The sequence below is a fragment of the Plectropomus leopardus genome, chromosome 18, assembly GCF_008729295.1.
Source record: "Plectropomus leopardus isolate mb chromosome 18, YSFRI_Pleo_2.0, whole genome shotgun sequence".
Lineage (NCBI taxonomy): Eukaryota > Metazoa > Chordata > Actinopteri > Perciformes > Serranidae > Plectropomus > Plectropomus leopardus.
This window is the reverse complement of record NC_056480.1, coordinates 10,452,982-10,472,859: the sequence shown is the minus strand read 5'-3', so window position 1 is coordinate 10,472,859 and position 19,878 is coordinate 10,452,982. Positions and strand designations below refer to the sequence as shown.

General features: G+C 37.7%; 1 protein-coding gene across 3 annotated transcripts in view; it reads left to right on the top strand.

The window, feature by feature from the left end:
* Positions 1-10,468, top strand: part of LOC121958192 (myocyte-specific enhancer factor 2D homolog) — a 41,621-nt gene extending 31,153 nt beyond the window's left edge. The window contains exons 9-12 of one of the 3 annotated variants that reach the window (XM_042507063.1): positions 148-358; positions 1,934-2,002; positions 4,216-4,266; positions 4,771-10,468. In XM_042507063.1, the coding sequence (XP_042362997.1) occupies positions 148-358; positions 1,934-2,002; positions 4,216-4,266; positions 4,771-5,242 (803 nt within the window). In that variant the 3' untranslated portion in view covers positions 5,243-10,468. The remainder of the gene's footprint in view (positions 1-147; positions 359-1,933; positions 2,003-4,215; positions 4,267-4,770) is intronic. The other 2 variants (XM_042507064.1, XM_042507065.1) reach the window with 2 other exon arrangements.
* Positions 10,469-19,878: the final 9,410 nt, after the last annotated feature.

Genomic DNA, 19,878 nt, shown 5'->3' with positions numbered 1-19,878 from the left:
GAAAGTCATGGGTGTGTTGTTTTACCTCCATGGTTCTATAAAGATAAAAAAATGTAAAAACTGAAAAACTTAAAAAAAAAATATGTTTGACATTTTTAAAATGTGAGCTTTATTTTCTAACATTTTTTATTCTTTGCTCTCTCTCAGAGTACCAGCTGACCAGTGCAGACATCACTGCTTTACACGCTCTGGCGTCACCTGGTGGCTTGTTGCCAACCAGTGTGTCAACATGGCAACAGCAGCAGGCTGTTTCCCAGCAACAGCAACAGCAGCAGCAGCAGCAACAACAGCAAGCACAGCAACACCAACAACAGCAGCAGCAGCAACAACTTAATCTTGCGTCACTCAGCAACTTGGTGTAAGTCTTTTCTTCAGTTTCTCATCAGTGCTGCGTCTTTTGTTTTAAATCTGTTTCCTTAAAGCTCCATCACTCACATCCAGCGTCTGATGATGATGATGATGGTGATGATGATGATGATGATGATGATGATGATGATGATGGCGGCGGGTGTATTTGTGGTGTAAAAGCTCTCAGTTTAACCCTCTTTAACACTGAAATACTTTCCTACTGACCTTCCCAGTCAGCTTGCATGATATCCATACCATGACCTTTATATGAAAGCAATTCACATTTCTCTTTAGTGAATTGGTGTCTCACCAGCATCTCACCATCTCAGCCTCTTCATAACATCAATCTCTTGTATTTTCTGGAGTTTATGCATTTAAGTTATATGAAAATATTTCACCGTCTTAAAGATCCTTCAATAATAACACATTTGTAACTGCAGAATTTATCAACATCTTTTATTAATGACTTGCCCTCAGTGACTCCAGCAAGAGATGTTTTTCTACCTGGCAACTAGGGCTGCACTAAACATGCGAAAACATCGCACAAATAAGGATTTTACTGCCAATAAATAGACAGATATTAGAGTGAGTGTACTCAGTTTTTTAATTTTTATTAAAGTACAATTATTTGCAACACTCCTATGAACAAATTAAACGCATAGGTGATTGAGCATATGGCTCACTGATGAAAGTATTGCATTATTTATGTATTTGTGGTTTTAAGGGTGTCAAAGGTGACATTTTTGGAAAAAAATGCTGCTTCCTCATACTGCAGCTGAACATTTTAAGCATTTAACTGGTAGAACATGAGTTTACTTTTATTATGAAGTACTCACAAGACAGGGAATCAGCTTGAAATATTGCAGCAGCAGAGTACGGTAGCAGCCACAGTAAGTTTTTAGATACAGAGCTACAGGCTGCACACCTCCAACTTGGTGAGGTGACCGGCTCTTTTCACTGTCCTCTGCTGTCTGCAGAATCATGCCTCGTGCCGCATTTAATGAGATCAAAGTTGCTCACAGAATTTTGGATAAATCCCAATTATTGCCTGACTTCCATATTAAGACAACAATAGTTTATTTTGCTGCCCCAGAACTCTGTGACCTCGATTTCTGTTACCATCAGTATCTGCGCGTGTCGCCACAACGACCAGGACAGAAATCTTTGAGATGACAACTTTTAAAGACATTCATGAAGATATTCAGAATTAAAACGTAACTTTTCTCTGGAGAGGTGAAATATTCTGCCACTGGTGCGCAACAATTTCGATTAACTGTAATGTTATTTGCTGTGTGGACACAGCATGTGGGGATTTCATAGAAATGAGACGCAAAGAGAAACCTTTAGTTATAGAAGAAAATGTTTATTAAAGTTTAGTTTTTTTGAGAACATCCTGATATTTTTCACTTTTTTTCTTCTTTTATCAAAGCTTTTATATAAGGAGTAAGACAAAGAGGCCTCTGTGTGAGATTATAGGACTTGTTGAGTGCAGTTGCAGTGTGACGAGAGCTGCGAGAGTTCGAGTTGTGTCTTTGGTAGCGTGAACACCAGATCCTTGAAGTGTGTTCTCTCCTCTTGTCCACAGCATGTGGGGCGTGGACAAACAGAGCAGCGAGCTGTCTAGCCAGGTGTCCAGTCTGGCTGCCAATCTGAGGTGAACAGCCACTACTAGTGTGTGCGTGTGTGAAGTGTCATGACCTTGTCTGTTGGGGGGGATTTGTCGTCCACTTTGCATTTTAAAAGCATTTGTCTGAAACAAAACTAAAGACAGTAATTGTTGGCAGCCATTTATTTAGTTAAGAAAGAACTGGCAGTAAATGTAAACTTTCTAAACCTTCAAATAATTAAGGTCATCATTAATTGTGCTGACTCCAAAAGAATATTCAGACTTTTTTGTTGCAACAATTGCACAGACAAGATCAAATATGAATATTTGGTTTTAATAAAAGATGAGAGGCCATTGACTTTTCTTATTAAAATCCACTGCATGTATTTGTTTTAAGTATACTTTTACATACATATATCTTGAATAACCGCCAGCTGTTCTCACCCCCCTTTAATTAAAAACTAACATTTATTCTAAATCCCTGGGCAAATAATTGTGATCCAAGGATTTTTGTCAACTTCAAAAAGTTCTCATAATGCTGAGAGAAAGCTAGATGTAAAGAGTAATCAATGGTTTCAACAGTATTACACAGTAATATTATAGAGACACAATCTTTTAATAAGGTACATCTGAGGTTTGATGCTAAACAAATCAACTTTAAAAAATGAGTAAGCAGCCTGAAAGTGCAATTCGGCATGTTTTGTAAATATTTCTGCTGTATTTTACTGAATAACATTTTACAAATAAGTACTTTAAACAGTATAAACAGTTTTGTAATTTGTTTAACATTAGTACATTTAAGTTGTAAAAGAGCTATAATACATGCAAGTATTCCAAGAACTTGTAAGGTAGTTTACAATACTTGTACCAATACTTAATGGTTCAAAGAAACTTAAAAATATAAAAATAACTGCATGCAATCAGCGTAGTTTTTGTGATGGATCAAGTACTAACTTCTTTTTATAGTAATCTATGTTACTTCTATGTAGCACAAATAACAAGAAGCAAGAAGTAAAAGTTTCTTCTGCAGCCAAACCATTTAATCATAACTTTGTAACACTGACGCAAAGGTCGATTCTATGCAGGGTTTTTAGAATTTTGCATGTTTTTCCCGCATGGGTGCACTTAATGAATAATTACAAGTCTTAGCTTTGAGAAATCAAATGTAAAATTACCTGATTTCTGTAGTTTCCCCTCCTGCTTCAGCCCTGGAACACCAGTAAATATGGTGGCTCTCATCATGAAACGCTGCAAATGCCAAAATGTATACAAAAGACAAAAACATGAAGTGTAAAGGTCTTTGAACTTCAAGTCCGTATTTTTCGCATGCAATGTTTTAGTCCATCATCTGATAAAAATCTTTTCACACACAAACCTTGAACGCCGGTGCTTTATTGTTCTTGTCATTGCAAAACTTTGCAATAAGGAAAATTGGAAACACATATTTACTCCCTTGCTTCTCCTACCTCCCTGGCAGTCGCCACTCTGCGTCTTGCATTTGGCACAGTTATTTTATGATACTGTGCAGATAGTAAATTGCACTCTCGAAGCGTTTCCCATTGCTGTTGCACATTTCTAGGTTCCCTAAAACACTGCCTTCTCTTTGTTGAGCTGAAACCTGAAAACTGTGAAAGTTGTGAAAGAAAGTTTCAAAGCACATAAATGTGATGGACACAACATGAGGTCATATTTATATTTAAATGTTAGACCGTTTCTTACAAAAATAAGCACCTGATGTGCAAAGGCCCTAACGCACTCTGAGATTAGAAGCAATATAAATATCAAAACAATGAGGTTCAATATTTTTTACTTTAATTCCTTCCCCGTGTTCCCTCTCTTGCTACACATTTATGTTATTTGTGTTTTAGTATTTGCAACCTTTGAGGTCCTTCACTGTACAAACCTGGGCAAGATGTTAATGTTTTTTGCATTGAGTCTTTAATGCATTTTTTATCCCTAGGGGCAACCGTATGCACCCTGTAGTAAGACAAAATTTCAAAAAGCGTCCTTGTCGTGATGAACACATTTATTCTTCTGTTTTTAGATCAGAAAACAAGATTTTCATGTCTGGATTTTTTGTGTGCTGGAACAAAAATTCAGCAGCTTAGGGTCTTTGTGTTTCTGATGCTAAGACATTAACATTATTGCTGTTGATGAAGAGACTTTGCTCGCAATAATGTGTCACACTTTTCTCCACACATGCCTTCTAACCCACATCTTCCCTTTGGTTTGGGCTCCAACATTTTGTTTTCTCCCCACAGTGTTGGCTCTCCGTCCAACCTGCTCTTGGGTAGAGATGAGTGGTTGGGCCGGTACTGTATCACACTTCCTTTTTCCTGTGTGTCTGTGCGCTTTTGGCTGGCTTCCCCCTTAGCATGTCTGGTGCTGTCTGCAGTCAAACAGGAAAGAGACGTAGTTCCGGTTTCCACCATGTTCTCTAACCCGAGATTATTTTTTCTGTTTGTCATCTGTGGTTTCTTCTTCACATCATAGCTGACTCACTGCGAACCACCCTGTCACACGAATCATTTCATGCTTCCTGGGCTGTTGTGTTGATCTTTTTGGGAGCAGTGGAGGGGTTACTTCTGCTTTGAAGGCTCAGAGTTGATTGGATTATTGATTAATCGAATGTGGCTTTTCCCTGTTGGTGCTGTGCCTTGTAATGTTGGTTTTTGTCTTGTCGCGATTCCAGTTTCTCACACGCTGTTTGTGAAGTTGCAAATCATTTATATGTTTGTTTTGTCGTCTTTCCTCTTTGTTCTGTCCCTTATCTTCCATTGTCTCCCTCTCTCTGTCCTCTCTGACCCTGTCCTCAGGCCTGTGACTCATATACCTCAAGGCGCCATGCTGACCGTCAACACAAACTCCAGCGTGAGCATCAAGTCGGAGCCCGTATCGCCCGGCCGGGATCGCAGCACCCCATGCCCTCCTCCATCTTCCACCACGCCGTCCTCAACTTCTGGGGGAGCCATCCTGACCGCACCGCCGCAGTACCCCGGCTCCCTGCTGTGCCTGGAGCCCCCGACTGGCCGCTCGCCTGCAGACAGCGTCAGCAGCAACGCCAGTTCCTTTGAAGGCAGCGATCGTGATGATGCCACCGCAGCTGGCGGTGGAGGCGCAGGTGGAGGCGGCAGCGGTGGTGGCAGCGCAGCTGGTGCTACAGGTAGCGTAGGTCCCGGCAGCCGCCCTGACTTCAGCCCCTCGGCGGAGCTCCTCAGGGCATCGAACGAACCGGAGCAAGAGGGAGGTAACATCAAGCGCATGAGATTGGACGCCTGGGTCACATAAAGTCACCCGCCACGCCTCTCTGCACCCAAGGTGAAGTTTAGGTGATCCCAACACACACTCGCACTCATCCTTAAACCCCCCACTGCCCCGACCCCACTGCCATGTGACACTATCATCACACATCTGCCTCTGTCCAAAATTATACAACTCAGCTGCAGACTTATGAGGCTTTGCCAAAAAAACATTTAAAAAATATTAATAAAAATCCTTCGGGGATCACACTCTGAGTGAGGAGAGGATGACTCAGCTGGATATTTTATCCGACAAATAGAGGGACAGTAGATTTTTAAAGCCTTCTTGCTTGAATGGACTCCCGTATAGTAATTACTTTTGGTAGAAATGAGGTGTTGAACCTTTTTTGCAATCTGACAAAACCATAAAAACATTTAAATGGTTTCACCGTCATGTATTTACATTGAGCTCTGCTACATTGTTCACGATATGATTGGTGGCTTGTCGACATTATGGGACTTGTATGACTCACCACTTCCTGCTCTTTGAACGCCGCTTGGATCGTGTGCTGTCCATTCTTCCATAAATCACTTCCAAACTGCACTTTTGGATAGAACTTAATCTGGACGAGTTTTAGGACTGAGCATCTATCTGGCACTGAGCAAACAGACTCAAACAGGGTCCTTTAGGTAAAATACTTCACCGTGAATTTCGCTGCCACATTTTCCAACCTCATACACCCAGGCAGGCCCCTCAGGTGGAGCTCAGCACTTTGCCAGAGTGCCAACCTCTCTGCAACAACAACAAAAACATGCCAAATGCCTCTTGCACACGGTGCAGGGACACTGATGAATTAGCACTCGCACTGTCACGAGAACTAAAACTGTCCATTTTCAGGCTTTGAATTGGCCGTCACTCTCTCCTCAGACGGGGTCGCTCCTCCCGTCCTCTCACCTCATCTCCTCTGGATGGAAATTGTTGCACCAGAAATCCAGCCAGCCACTCAGCTTATTACCAGGAGTAGATGCCATCCAGTTAAATGCATAGTATGAGTTTTATGAGCCTCTCTGGTGGCTTTTTTGGGGGGTAGGGAAAGTATTTGGTTCTTTGAGTCCAAGTGTTCTTTATCTGTTGGTATTTAAAAAAAGAAAAAAAACTGTTTTGAAGGTCCGTTAGTTGTCCAGAAGTAGGAATTCTGACTTTGTATAAAAATCACTCCTTATACAAAAGCTTTGATGTCCTCTTTAGCTCTCTCTAGCTCTCCTTAGCTCCTTGCCGTGTTTCAAAAAGTGAAAGGAAAAAGACATTTTCTATATTTCTACCGCTTCAGTTGGCGACAAAGTAAAATAGCTTTTCAGCTTCAACGACGTGTATGTACATATGACTATATTTGCATAGACTTTGCTAGGTATCCCTAAAAACAAGCAATGTGTTGATTCTCAGTGGATCTGTTTGCATATATGAGTGTGAATTTGATATGTTTCGAGCTAAGGTGCAGGGGTTACGCCACACTAGGTAGTGTTGGCGGATCGGACTTGTTTCAGTAAACCTATTTTATGCTAGTGTTGATGGTGTGTGCACTTTCTGTCTCACTCACAGAGGCCTGCTTGGTTGTGGTGTCATCATATTCTCTTACCACACACATTAAAAAAAAAGAAAAAAAAAAAAACACGATCAAAGTGAAATTGTCCATAACCACCTGAACATGATTAGGACACTGCCATTCACGTATAGTGTAGTTAAGAGTTAAGACGCACTTCTTTGACGCATATTTTGATTGACAGAATATTTTCCACGTTAAGCAGACACAGATTATGCCTTTTTCCACTTTAGAATTAAGTCAAGAAATTGGCTACCAAGTGCTGTGTTGGTTGTTTAATTGTATGTTTTCTAGTACAAATTTGTTTAGTCTGAACCATTTCAAATTGTGTGTATGAGTATGTGTACACAGGTAGTTTATAGCCCACAAATAGAAAGTTTTTCAAGATAGCCTAACTTTTTTTTTTTTTTACCTTAAGACGATGCTCAAAGTGCAGACTGGTGTGTCAGCTGTTGACTGTTTATTATCTACTTAAACTAATCTACACTTAAACTCAGTGTAGGCAAAGTGGACAAGACGGTTTTTATGAATTGGTTCCATTTTTGGTGTGATTAGTCGCAACCCACTGCAGAGTGTGAAACCAGCGTTTGTCACCAACATTGTGGGTTTGTGAAGAGTGTCCGGAAAAAACATCATCGTGGTGTGTGAAAGTTTCATGCCAGTGTTGTTGTTTGTTTTCCTTGATCAGGTCATTTTTTCCGTCCCTCGACAGTGTGGTGGGCAGATTTTCACTCTGATGATTTCAGGTTATTACTGTTGTCTTCTTTCAGTCATAAATTCTACAGCCAACACTTTCAATTAACTCATGTTGGAGAAAATTGTGTGAAAGGACTAGTTAAAAATTTTGGGAAATTCGCTTTTGTCGCTTTCTTAAAGAGAGTCAGATGAGAAGCTCGATAGTTGCATTTGTGCAGTAAATCTGCAGTGAATCGGGCAAACAGCTGGCCTGGCTCTGTGCAAAGCTAACAAAACTCGCCGTCCACCACCACTGAAGCTCGGTCAAATGCTGCATTCAGGAAATGTTAAGACTGTTATAAATGAATAATTTTAATTCAGAATTTTACCTTATTTTTCAGAAAATCTGCAAAAAAAATTGAAAAACAGCCTGACAGAGCCATGCTTGTTGTTTGCCCCTTTTTCTGGTCTTTATGCGAAGCTTCTCATCTAAGGGGCTGTACATATGCAGCGTTTTTTTGCGCCCACAAATCCACTATTTTTGATAAAGATCCGTGGCAGGCGCTCAAAGGCAGAGTGAGGCGTAAGTATTCCCGAGCGCCTATTTTTCAGGACGCAAGTGCTGCATCCTGAGTCCATTTTTTTCAAATGTTTTTTCTTGATCCGTCATCCAAAAAAAAAAAAAAAAAAATCCACTGAGTCCGATGCATTTATTGTTCTATTCATTGTGAATTTTGCGATACGACCCAAAATTTAAAGAGACATTTGCACACTTGCACGTCTCCCTTGGAAGTGACTCTGTCAGCGCTCTACATGTATCTTGTATTTGACGCAGCTGCTGCGTGAAGGGGAGTGAGACGTCTTCCTCTCTTTCTGCAAACTTTTGCTCTTTTTATGTGCGTGTGCGGTCCACATCCTCCCCCTCTTCATCATCATTCGCTTGAATATTACTCTCTGACCTGCTGTAAGTGAGCTATCTCAGTTATGAAAGAGTACTCGCGGATGTGTCGCACCGCCACATTTTCTTGATTCTTGGTAAAACAACTCTTTCTAGGCTTTTGACGGATGTGAAAAACCGGAAATTGAACCTGTTCCGAAAACTTGATTGACAGACAAAAGTTTTGGACTCGGTGTGAAACCATGATTGACATGACGTGAGGTCTTAGACATGCAACAATGTCGGATGAAAAAAATGGATTAATTGTGCAAAGACTTTGAGAGTTGAACTTTAGGAAAGCAGAAGTGTTAACTACACGTCAGGTGACGGGAAACAACCAATCATAGCCAGCACATATCTTCCCTTTCTTCCGTAAATATAGAGTAGAAGTTGATGATTTTAGTGCTACCAAAAGCTTGTCATCTGTCCCATGAAAAATACTTTAGGCCTAATACACACTTAGAAAAACTACACTTCGTACATGTTAAATTACAAAATGTTCTGCACCGTTTTGTTACAGTTTCGGGATTGACTGACGTGTTTCCTAAAAGCTGTTCACAGCGGTGTAAAACAGACTTTGAGGAATGTTTTGTCCTGTTTGGGTTAGACCTCTCACACACACACACACACACACACACACACACACACACACACACACACCAATCGGCAACGACAGTTATGTAAATAAATGCCTAGTAGACCTTTCCTTATTATACTTATATGTTTACATTTCAAACAAAACATGTGTTTCCACCACAGTATTAAAAAGTCACTGCATCTGCGTAACAGAACAGGACGTTTAACGCACCACCATTTCTGTTTAGAAATTTTGCTAAATTTTAGCAAAACACATTTAAGGCTATGATACGATGCTGGTTATGGTTGCTTAGCGACCTCAGACACAACCTGCCTTTGTGCTCTTGAAAGTTGGCACAGAGAAGGACAAGGGTAGCACCCAGCGTCCAACCTTGTGCTTTCCAGACGGTTAAAAAAGCGACATGTATCCCGACCCTTACTTTCTTTAAGAAAGCGCATTTTCCAAATGTCAAACTTTTCATTTAAAGATCCAACTGATGAGAGTTACCAGCCCTCAGGCAAAGCTAATGAGTCATTTGCATTTTTACAAAAACGTATTTCCATGGAAACTCTTTGTGTTTGTGGGCGCTGATGGTTGACTGAAATGTGACACCACACCGATTGGCTTCCTGCCTCGTGCAGGTTTGTTCATGTACAAAAAGGTTCTCTGTCCAATCTAGCAGTGTAGTCACAAGACAATCTATATGAGAAATGAAAACCTGCACCCCTGTTACTTGTTGTGTACAATGTTTTTTAGAATCTCACTATTTTTGGATTAATTTGTGCTGGTGACAGTTCCATTGTCTATTATTATAATGATATTATTATGGAGCTTTTATTTTATTGCTATTTTTGTGTAGGATAGTTTTTATTTTCTTTCTTATTTTATCTTCCTTATCATAAACATATAGTACTGGTTTCCTTTTTTTAAAACAACTTGCTGAAAATTGCACGATCAGTTATTGTGGTATTAGCAAATGCAATGAAGGAAATACCAGTTAAATGCTGCAATTTTAATTAAGATATAGAATATATTTATAAAAATGGGAAACAACTGAAATTAGTAATTCATGAAATTTGAAAAAAAAAAAAGTAAATGCATGGGATACAGGTAACAACAAAACTTATGTTACGTACAGTAATGATAAAGGACATGCATCACAAATGAGTTTTTAAACAACTCAGAATAATGTAGCATATGAAATACTAAAGATGAAATTTATAGCTAATATATTGTGTTGAGCTAGTCTGCTTTGGGTTTTGTTGTAAAGAAAATATTTCTTTTTGTTGGTTTCTTTTTTTGAGAATGATATACAATTTGTGTATATTTTCATATACAAAGTATGCACTGATATGTTATTGAAATTCTATACCGCTTTTACAAAAAAGTGTTTGTTGTACCAAAGTATCCAAGTCCCTTGAAACCTTACCCTTTTTGCGTATGTTTTACCGTATTTTATATATTAAATAGACAAACTGAGTGAAATTAATTTGAGTTTGTCAATTTATTTTTCCGTTGACTGTGTAGCAAAGCAAAAGTACCCCGAATATAATTCATGAAGATGAAATCAGATAAGTAAAATCTCTACAAATCTTCTTTAATTCACCAAAATTTAATTCAATCCATTTCAGAAGTGTAAGATTGCTACTTTTATTTAAGTGCAGGATCTCAACCCAAACAAATTTTATTAAAACAAAACAAAAAAGACTAAAAAAAGACACCACCAGACAAAAACATAATTTGAAAGTTTGGTTAAAGACAACATGAGGAAGATTGTTATTGCTTTGTCGTTGCCTCACAGTTGCTGTTTATCCTCACAGGAGGTCATGAGAGATCGGCTAAATATAGCCGTGTAGTTATCACCGAATGTGTGAAATGAAGCTTCATCGCACGTGTTTGTAACTGTGACAAGAAACAACAGATTATAAAATGAAAGGAAAAACACTTTATACAGTACATTTTTTTTTACATTACTAAAGTATTAAATATTAAGATTAATATTTAAGTAAGATTTACTTAATGTATAAATAGTAAAAGAAAAGACCCCTGAGAGCATTATATAACTACTGTTTTGATATCTCAATTAATCTTTAAAGTCTCTTTTTTTTTTTTTAGGTACTAGGACATATTTTCTGTTTCTGCATCTCAAATGTGAAGATTTTCTGTTGTGTCTTTTTCTTTTCTACGCTACAAACCAATTACTCAGAATTCAAATATGGATAGGAAAATAATAGTGAGCCCCTTTTTTGATTATTACTATAAAAGCATGACTGTGCACGCCTTTTACTGTTGTTGGTGCCAATTTTAAGTACCTTTGGCTACATAAGGTTAAAGAAATAAATATTACTTAGGTGATCACGGGTCTCTATTTAAAATCTTAATCTGTCTAATCTGTCCTCACTCTAATCTCTCTCTATGTGCCTGTGTGTGTGTGTGCGTGTGTGTGTGTGTGTGTGTGAGTGAGCGTATTAAGATTCCACTGCTGATGGTTGGTAAACATTTTCATATAGATGTATGGTTTTGTTTACAGTCTAAAATTAGAAGCTTGTCTAAAAGTACAACATTTATATAACGCTTAGAATTACAGAAGAGTCAAACTTCAGATTTTTTCATTGAGATCAAGAGTGACAGTCAATATGTGTGACAGCTCATATTCAGGTCACTTCTCTGTTGCTTTTATAGACATTGAACCTGCTTGTATCTGTGGTAGGTATCAGTGTTGTGACAAGATAATGGAAAATGGTTGCTGCTCTGTCCTTGATTGTATCATTTTCCACTGGTGGATTGTAACTGACTTAACTTGAGTGTTTTCTTTTCTTGCAGTTTTCTATGTTAACTCCAGTACATTTTTTTGTGAAAGTCTCTTGTTATTTTTACTCTACTAAATGGTAGAACCTTCAGGAAGAGTGACTGATGAGGGATCCCGCTTCCAGTACTGACATACGTGCAACAGACATATAAAGGTAAATAACTATTAAATTACATTATGTTCTCATAAAGGAAAGAGAGAGAAAGGGAGAGATGTACAGCAATAATGGTAACAACAATATCATATAACAAAAGTGATAGACATTAAATAATTGAATGCAATTTCTGATAGTATTTCATGTTACATGCAAATATCCTAAGTGTTGCTAACAGTCCCATGTATATATTGATAGTGGAGGTATGACTCATTATAAAGGCAGCAAAAGGTCGTGTTGAGCAGGAATCGGCGCAAAAAAGACCAACAACACAGGTGCAGATTCGGACAATACCATGAGACAGTTAAACTGCATGAAATAGCTTGCCAAGACATGCCATGGCATAGTTTGTTGCAAAAACAGTAAACTCTAAAATATGGCATGTGAAAAAAAGGCTATAGTATGGCAAAGATGTCAAAAAATGACACGTCATAGAAACAGCTTTAAACAACTAAAAAGTGAATTGAATAACCTCTCGATACACGCCATGACATAGAATAATGCAAAAAAGGCCATTAACACCATAACATGGCATGTCGAAAAAACGGCGCAAAAGGCAAGGCTTTAGTATGGCAAAAATGTCAAAAAATGGCATGCCCCAAAAACAGCTTTAAACAACTGAAAACTGCATGAAATAGCTTCCTGAAACACACCACAGCAAAAAAAAAATTGCAATCATGGCCAAAAATAGTAAATATATAGCATGTGGAAAAAATGACCAAAAAGGCAAGGCTATAGTATGGCAAAATGTCAAAAATGGCATGTCCCAAAAACAGCTTTAAACCGCTGAAAACTACATAAAATAGCTTCACTAAACACCCCACAGCATAAAAAGCAGCAAAAATGGCCAAAAACACCACAATATGGCATGTGGAGAAAACGGCCCAAAAGGCAAGGCTATAGTCTTGCAAAAATGTCAAAAAATGGCACGTCCCAAAAACAGCTTTAAACAACTAAAAAATGAATTAAACAGCCTCCTGAAACACGCCATGGCATAGAATATTGCGAAAACGAACAAAAAAACCATAATCTAGCATGTGGAAAAAAATGACTCAAAAGGCAAGGCTATAGTCTTGCAAAAATGTCAAAAAATGGCACGTCCCAAAAACAGCTTTAAACAACTAAAAAGTGAATTAAATAGCCTCCCGAAACACACCATGGCATAGAATATTGTAAAAACGCCCCAAAACACTATAATACAGCATGTGGAAAAAATGACCCAAAAGGCAAGGCTATAGTCTTGCAAAAAATGCCAAAAATGGCACGTCCCAAAAACAGCTTTAAACAACTAAAAAGTGAATCAAATAGCCTCCTGAAACACCCTCCTAAAACACGCCATGGCATAGAATATTGTAAAAACAACCCCAAAACACTATAATACAGCATGTGGAAAAAAATGACCCAAAAGGCAAGGCTATAGTCTTGCAAAAATGTCAAAAAATGGCACGTCCCAAAAAAACAGCTTTAAACAACTAAAAAGTGAATTAAATAGCCTCCTAAAACACGCCATGGCATAGAATATTGTAAAAACACCCCAAATCACTATAATACAGCATGTGAAAAAAAAAATGACCCAAAAGGCAAGGCTATAGTCTTGCAAAAATGCCAAAAATGGCACGTCCCAAAAACAGCTTTAAACAACTAAAAAGTGAATTAAACAGCCTCCCGAAACACACCATGGCATAGACTATTGCGTAAAAAACGCACAAAAAAACATATAATCTAGCATGTGGAAAAAAAAATGACCCAAAAGGCAAGGCTATAGTCTTGCAAAAATGTCAAAAAAATGGCACGTCCCAAAAACAGCTTTAAACAACTAAAAAGTGAATTAAATAGCCTCCTAAAACACGCCATGGCATAGAATATTGTAAAAACACCCCAAAACACCATAATACAGCATGTGGAAAAAAATGACCCAAAAGGCAAGGCTATAGTCTTGCAAAAATGTCAAAAAGTGGCACGTCCCAAAAACAGCTTTAAACAACTAAAAAGTGAATCAAATAGCCTCCCAAAACACGCCATGGCATAGAATATTGTAAAAACACCCCAAAACACTATAATCTAGCATGTGGAAAAAAATGACCTAAAAGGCAAGGCTATAGTCTTGCAAAAAAATGTCAAAAAATGGCACGTCCCAAAAACAGCTTTAAACAACTAAAAAGTGAATTAAATAGCCTCCTAAAACACGCCATGGCATAGAATATTGTAAAAACACCCCAAAACACCATAATACAGCATGTGGAAAAAAAATGACCCAAAAGGCAAGGCTATAGTCTTGCAAAAATGTCAAAAATGGCACGTCCCAAAAACAGCTTTAAACAACTAAAAAGTGAATTAAATAGCCTCCTGAAACACACCATGGTATAGACTATTGCGAAAAACGCACAAAAACACCATAATCTAGCATGTGGAAAAAAATGACCAAAAGGCAAGGCTATAGTCTTGCAAAAATGTCAAAAATGGCACGTCCCAAAAACAGCTTGTAAACAACTAAAAAGTGAATTAAATACTCTCCCGAAACACGCCATGGCATAGAATATGTAAAAAACGCCCCAAAACACTATAATACAGCATGTGGAAAAAATGACCCAAAAGGCAAGGCTATAGTCTTGCAAAAATGTCAAAAAATGGCATGTCCCAAAAACAGCTTTAAACAACTAAAAAGTGAATTAAACAGCCTCCTGAAACACACCATGGTATAGAATATTGCGAAAAACTTACAAAAACACCATAATCTAGCATGTGGAAAAAAATGACCCAAAAGGCAAGGCTATAGTCTTGCAAAAATGTCAAAAAATGGCACGTCCCAAAAACAGCTTTAAACAACTAAAAAGTGAATTAAATAGCCTCCTAAAACACGCCATGGCATAGAATATTGTAAAAACACCCCCAAAACACTATAATACAGCATGTGGAAAAAATGACCCAAAAGGCAAGGCTATAGTCTTGCAAAAATGTCAAAAAATGGGCACGTCCCAAAAACAGCTTTAAACAACTAAAAAGTGAATTAAATAGCCTCCATAAATCAGCATAAAAAACCGCCATGGCATAGAATATTGTAAAAAACCCCAAAACACCATAATACAGCATGTGGAAAAAAATGACCCAAAAGGCAAGGCTATAGTCTTGCAAAAATGTCAAAAAATGGCACGTCCCAAAAACAGCTTTAAACAACTAAAAAGTGAATTAAATAGCCTCCTAAAACACGCCATGGCATAGAATATTGTAAAAAACACCCCAAAAACACCATAATACAGCATGTGGAAAAAAATGACCCAAAAGGCAAGGCTATAGTCTTGCAAAAATGTCAAAAAATGGCACCGCCCAAAAACAGCTGTAAACAACTAAAAAGTGAATTAAATAGCCTCCCGAAACACGCCATGGCATAGAATATTGTAAAAACACCCAAAATCACTATAATACAGCATGTGGAAAAAAATGACCCAAAAGGCAAGGCTATAGTCTTGCAAAAATGCCAAAAATGGCACGTCCCAAAAACAGCTTTAAACAACTAAAAAGTGAATTAAACAGCCTCCCGAAACACACCATGGTGTAGACTATTGCGAAAACGCACAAAAACACCATAATCTAGCATGTGGAAAAAAATGATCAAAAGGCAAGGCTATAGTCTTGCAAAAATGTCAAAAAATGGCACGTCCCAAAAACAGCTTTTAAACAACTAAAAAGTGAATTAAATAGCCTCCTAAAACACGCCATGGCATAGAATATTGTAAAAACACCCCAAAACACCATAATACAGCATGTGGAAAAAAATGACCCAAAAGGCAAGGCTATAGTCTTGCAAAAATGTCAAAAAGTGGCACGTCCCAAAAACAGCTTTAAACAACTAAAAAGTGAATTAAATAGCCTCCTGAAACACACCATGGCATAGAATATTGTAAAACGCACCCAAAAACACCATAATCTAGCATGTGGAAAAAAAAATGACCCAAAAGGCAAGGCTATAGTCTTGCAAAAATGTCAAAAAATGGCACGTCCCAAAAACAGCTTTAAACAACTAAAAAGTGAATTAAATAGCCTCCTAAAACACGCCATGGCATAGAATATTGTAAAAAACCCCAAAAACACCATAATACAGCATGTGGAAAAAAATGACCCAAAGGCAAGGCTATAGTCTTGCAAAAATGTCAAAAAATGGCACGTCCCAAAAACAGCTTTAAACAACTAAAAAGTGAATTAAATAGCCTCCTAAAACACGCCATGGCATAGAATATTGTAAAAACACCCCAAAAAACACCTATAATACAGCATGTGGAAAAAAATGACCCAAAAGGCAAGGCTATAGTCTTGCAAAAATGTCAAAAAATGGCACGTCCCAAAAACAGCTGTAAACAACTAAAAAGTGAATTAAAATACTCTCCCGAAAACACGCCATGGCATAGAATATTGTAAAAACACCCCAAAACACTATAATACAGCATGTGGAAAAAATGACCCAAAAGGCAAGGCTATAGTCTTGCAAAAATGTCAAAAAATGGCACGTCCCAAAAACAGCTTTAAACAACTAAAAAGTGAATTAAATAGCCTCCCGAAACACGCCATGGCATAGAATATGTACGAAAACGCACAAAAACACCATAATCAAGCATGTGGAAAAAAATGACCAAAAGGCAAGGCTATAGTCTTGCAAAAATGTCAAAAAATGGCACGTCCCAAAAACAGCTTTAAACAACTAAAAAGTGAATTAAACAGCCTCCCGAAAACACGCCATGGCATAGAATATTGCGAAAAATACAACAAAACACTATAATACAGCATGTGGAAAAAAATGACCCAAAAGGCAAGGCTATAGTCTTGCAAAAATTTCAAAAAATGACACATCCCAAAAACAGCTTTAAACAAGCTAAAAAGTGAATTAAACAGTGTCTCGAAACACGCCATGGCATAGAATATTACGAAAACGCACAAAAACACCATATCTAGCATGTGGAAAAAAATGACTCAAAAGGCAAGGCTATAGTCTTGCAAAAATGTCAAAAAATGGCACATCCCAAAAACAGCTTTAAACAACTAAAAAGTGAATTAAACAGCCTCCCTAAAACACGCCATGGCATAGAATATTGCGAAAAAACAACAAAACACTATAATACAGCATGTGGAAAAAATGACCCAAAAGGCAAGGCTATAGTCTTGCAAAAATGTCAAAAATGGCACGTCCCAAAAAAAAGCTTTAAACAACTAAAAAGTGAATCAAATAGCCTCCCGAAACACGCCATGGCATAGAATATTGTAAAAACGCCCCAAAACAACATATAATACATGGCATGTGGAAAAAAATGACCCAAAAGGCAAGGCTATAGTCTTGCAAAAATGTCAAAAAATGGCACGTCCCAAAAACAGCTTTAAACAAATTAAAAGTGAATTAAATACCCTCCCGAAACACGCCATGGCATAGAATATTGCGAAAACGCAACAAAACACTATAATACAGCATGTGGAAAAAATGACCCAAAAGGCAAGGCTATAGTCTTGCAAAAATGTCAAAAAATGGCACGTCCCAAAAATAGCTTTAAACAACTAAAAAGTGAACCAAATAGCCTCCCGAAACACGCCATGGCATAGAATATTACGAAAACGCACAAAAAACCATAATCTAGCATGTGGAAAAAAATGACTCAAAAGGCAAGGCTATAGTGTGGCAAAAATGTCAAAAAATGGCACGTCCCAAAAACAGCTTTAAACAACTAAAAAAGTGAATTAAACAGCCTCCCGAAACACGCCATGGCATAGAATATTGCGAAAAATACAACAAAACACTATAATACAGCATGTGGAAAAAATGACCCAAAAGGCAAGGCTATAGTCTTGCAAAAATTTCAAAAAATGACACGTCCCAAAAACAGCTTTAAACAGCTAAAAAGTGAATTAAACAGCGTCTCGAAACACGCCATGGCATAGAATATTGTAAAAACACCCCAAAAACACTATAATACAGCATGTGGAAAAAATGACCCAAAAGGCAAGGCTATAGTCTTGCAAAAATGTCAAAAAATGGCACGTTCCCAAAAACAGCTTTTAAACAAATTAAAAGTGAATTAAATACCCTCCCGAAACACGCCATGGCATAGAATATTGCGAAAACGCAACAAAAAACACTATAATACAGCATGTGGAAAAAAAAATGACCCAAAAGGCAAGGCTATAGTCTTGCAAAAATGTCAAAAAATGGCACGTCCCAAAAATAGCTTTAAACAACTAAAAAGTGAACCAAATAGCCTCCCGAAACACGCCATGGCATAGAATATTTACGAAAAACGCACAAAACACCATAATCTAGCATGTGGAAAAAAATGACTCAAAAGGCAAGGCTATAGTCTTGCAAAAATGTCAAAAAATGGCACATCCCAAAAACAGCTTTAAACAACTAAAAAGTGAATTAAACAGCCTCCCGAAACACGCCATGGCATAGAATATTGCGAAAAATACAACAAAACACTATAATACAGCATGTGGAAAAAATGACCCAAAAGGCAAGGCTATAGTCTTGCAAAAATGTCAAAAATGGCACATCCCAAAAAAAAAGCTTTAAACAACTAAAAAGTGAATCAAATAGCCTCCCGAAACACGCCATGGCATAGAATATTGCGAAAAATACAAGAAAACACTATAAACAGCATGTGGAAAAAAATGACCCAAAAGGCAAGGCTATAGTCTTGCAAAAATTTCAAAAAATGGCACGTCCCAAAAACAGCTTTAAACAGCTAAAAAGTGAAATTAAACAGCTAAAAAGTGAATTAAACAGCGTCACGAAACACGCCATGGCATAGAATATTGTAAAAACACCCCAAAAACACTATAATACAGCATGTGGAAAAAATGACCCAAAAGGCAAGGCTATAGTCTTGCAAAAATGTCAAAAAATGGCACGTCCCAAAAATAGCTTTAAACAACTAAAAAGTGAACCAAATAGCCTCCCGAAACACGCCATGGCATAGAATATTGCGAAAAATACAACAAAACACTATAATACAGCATGTGGAAAAAATGACCCAAAAGGCAAGGCTATAGTCTTGCAAAAATTTCAAAAAATGACACATCCCAAAAACAGCTTTAAACAGCTAAAAAGTGAATTAAACAGCGTCTCGAAACACGCCATGGCATAGAATATTGTAAAAACACCCCAAAAACACTATAATACAGCATGTGGAAAAAATGACCCAAAAGGCAAGGCTATAGTCTTGCAAAAATGTCAAAAAATGGCACGTCCCAAAAATAGCTTTAAACAACTAAAAAAGTGAACCAAATAGCCTCCCGAAACACGCCATGGCATAGAATATTACGAAAACGCACAAAAACACCATAATCTAGCATGTGGAAAAAAAAATGACTCAAAAGGCAAGGCTATAGTCTTGCAAAAATGTCAAAAAATGGCACGTCCCAAAAACAGCTTTAAACAAATTAAAAGTGAATTAAATACCCTCCCGAAACACGCCATGGCATAGAATATTGCGAAAACGCACAAAAACACCATAATATAGAATGTGGAAAAAATGACTCAAAAGGTAAGGCTATAGTATGGCAAAAATTTTTTTAAAAATGGCACGTCCAAAACACAGCTTTAAACAAATTAAAAGTGAATTAAATACCCTCCCGAAACACGCCATGGCATAGAATATTGCGAAAACACAACAAAACACTGTAATACAGCATGTGGAAAAAATGACCCAAAAGGCAAGGCTATAGTCTTACAAAAATGTCAAAAAATGGCACGTCCCAAAAACAGCTTTAAACAACTAAAAAGTGAATTAAATAGCTTCCCGAAACACACCATGGCATAGTATGTTGCAAAAATGGCCAAAATGGAGCCAATCCCAGCTGTCATCGGGCAGAATGCGGGCTTCACCCTGGATAGGTTGCCAGACTATCACAGGGCTGACACATATAGACTGACAACCACACACGCTCAAACTC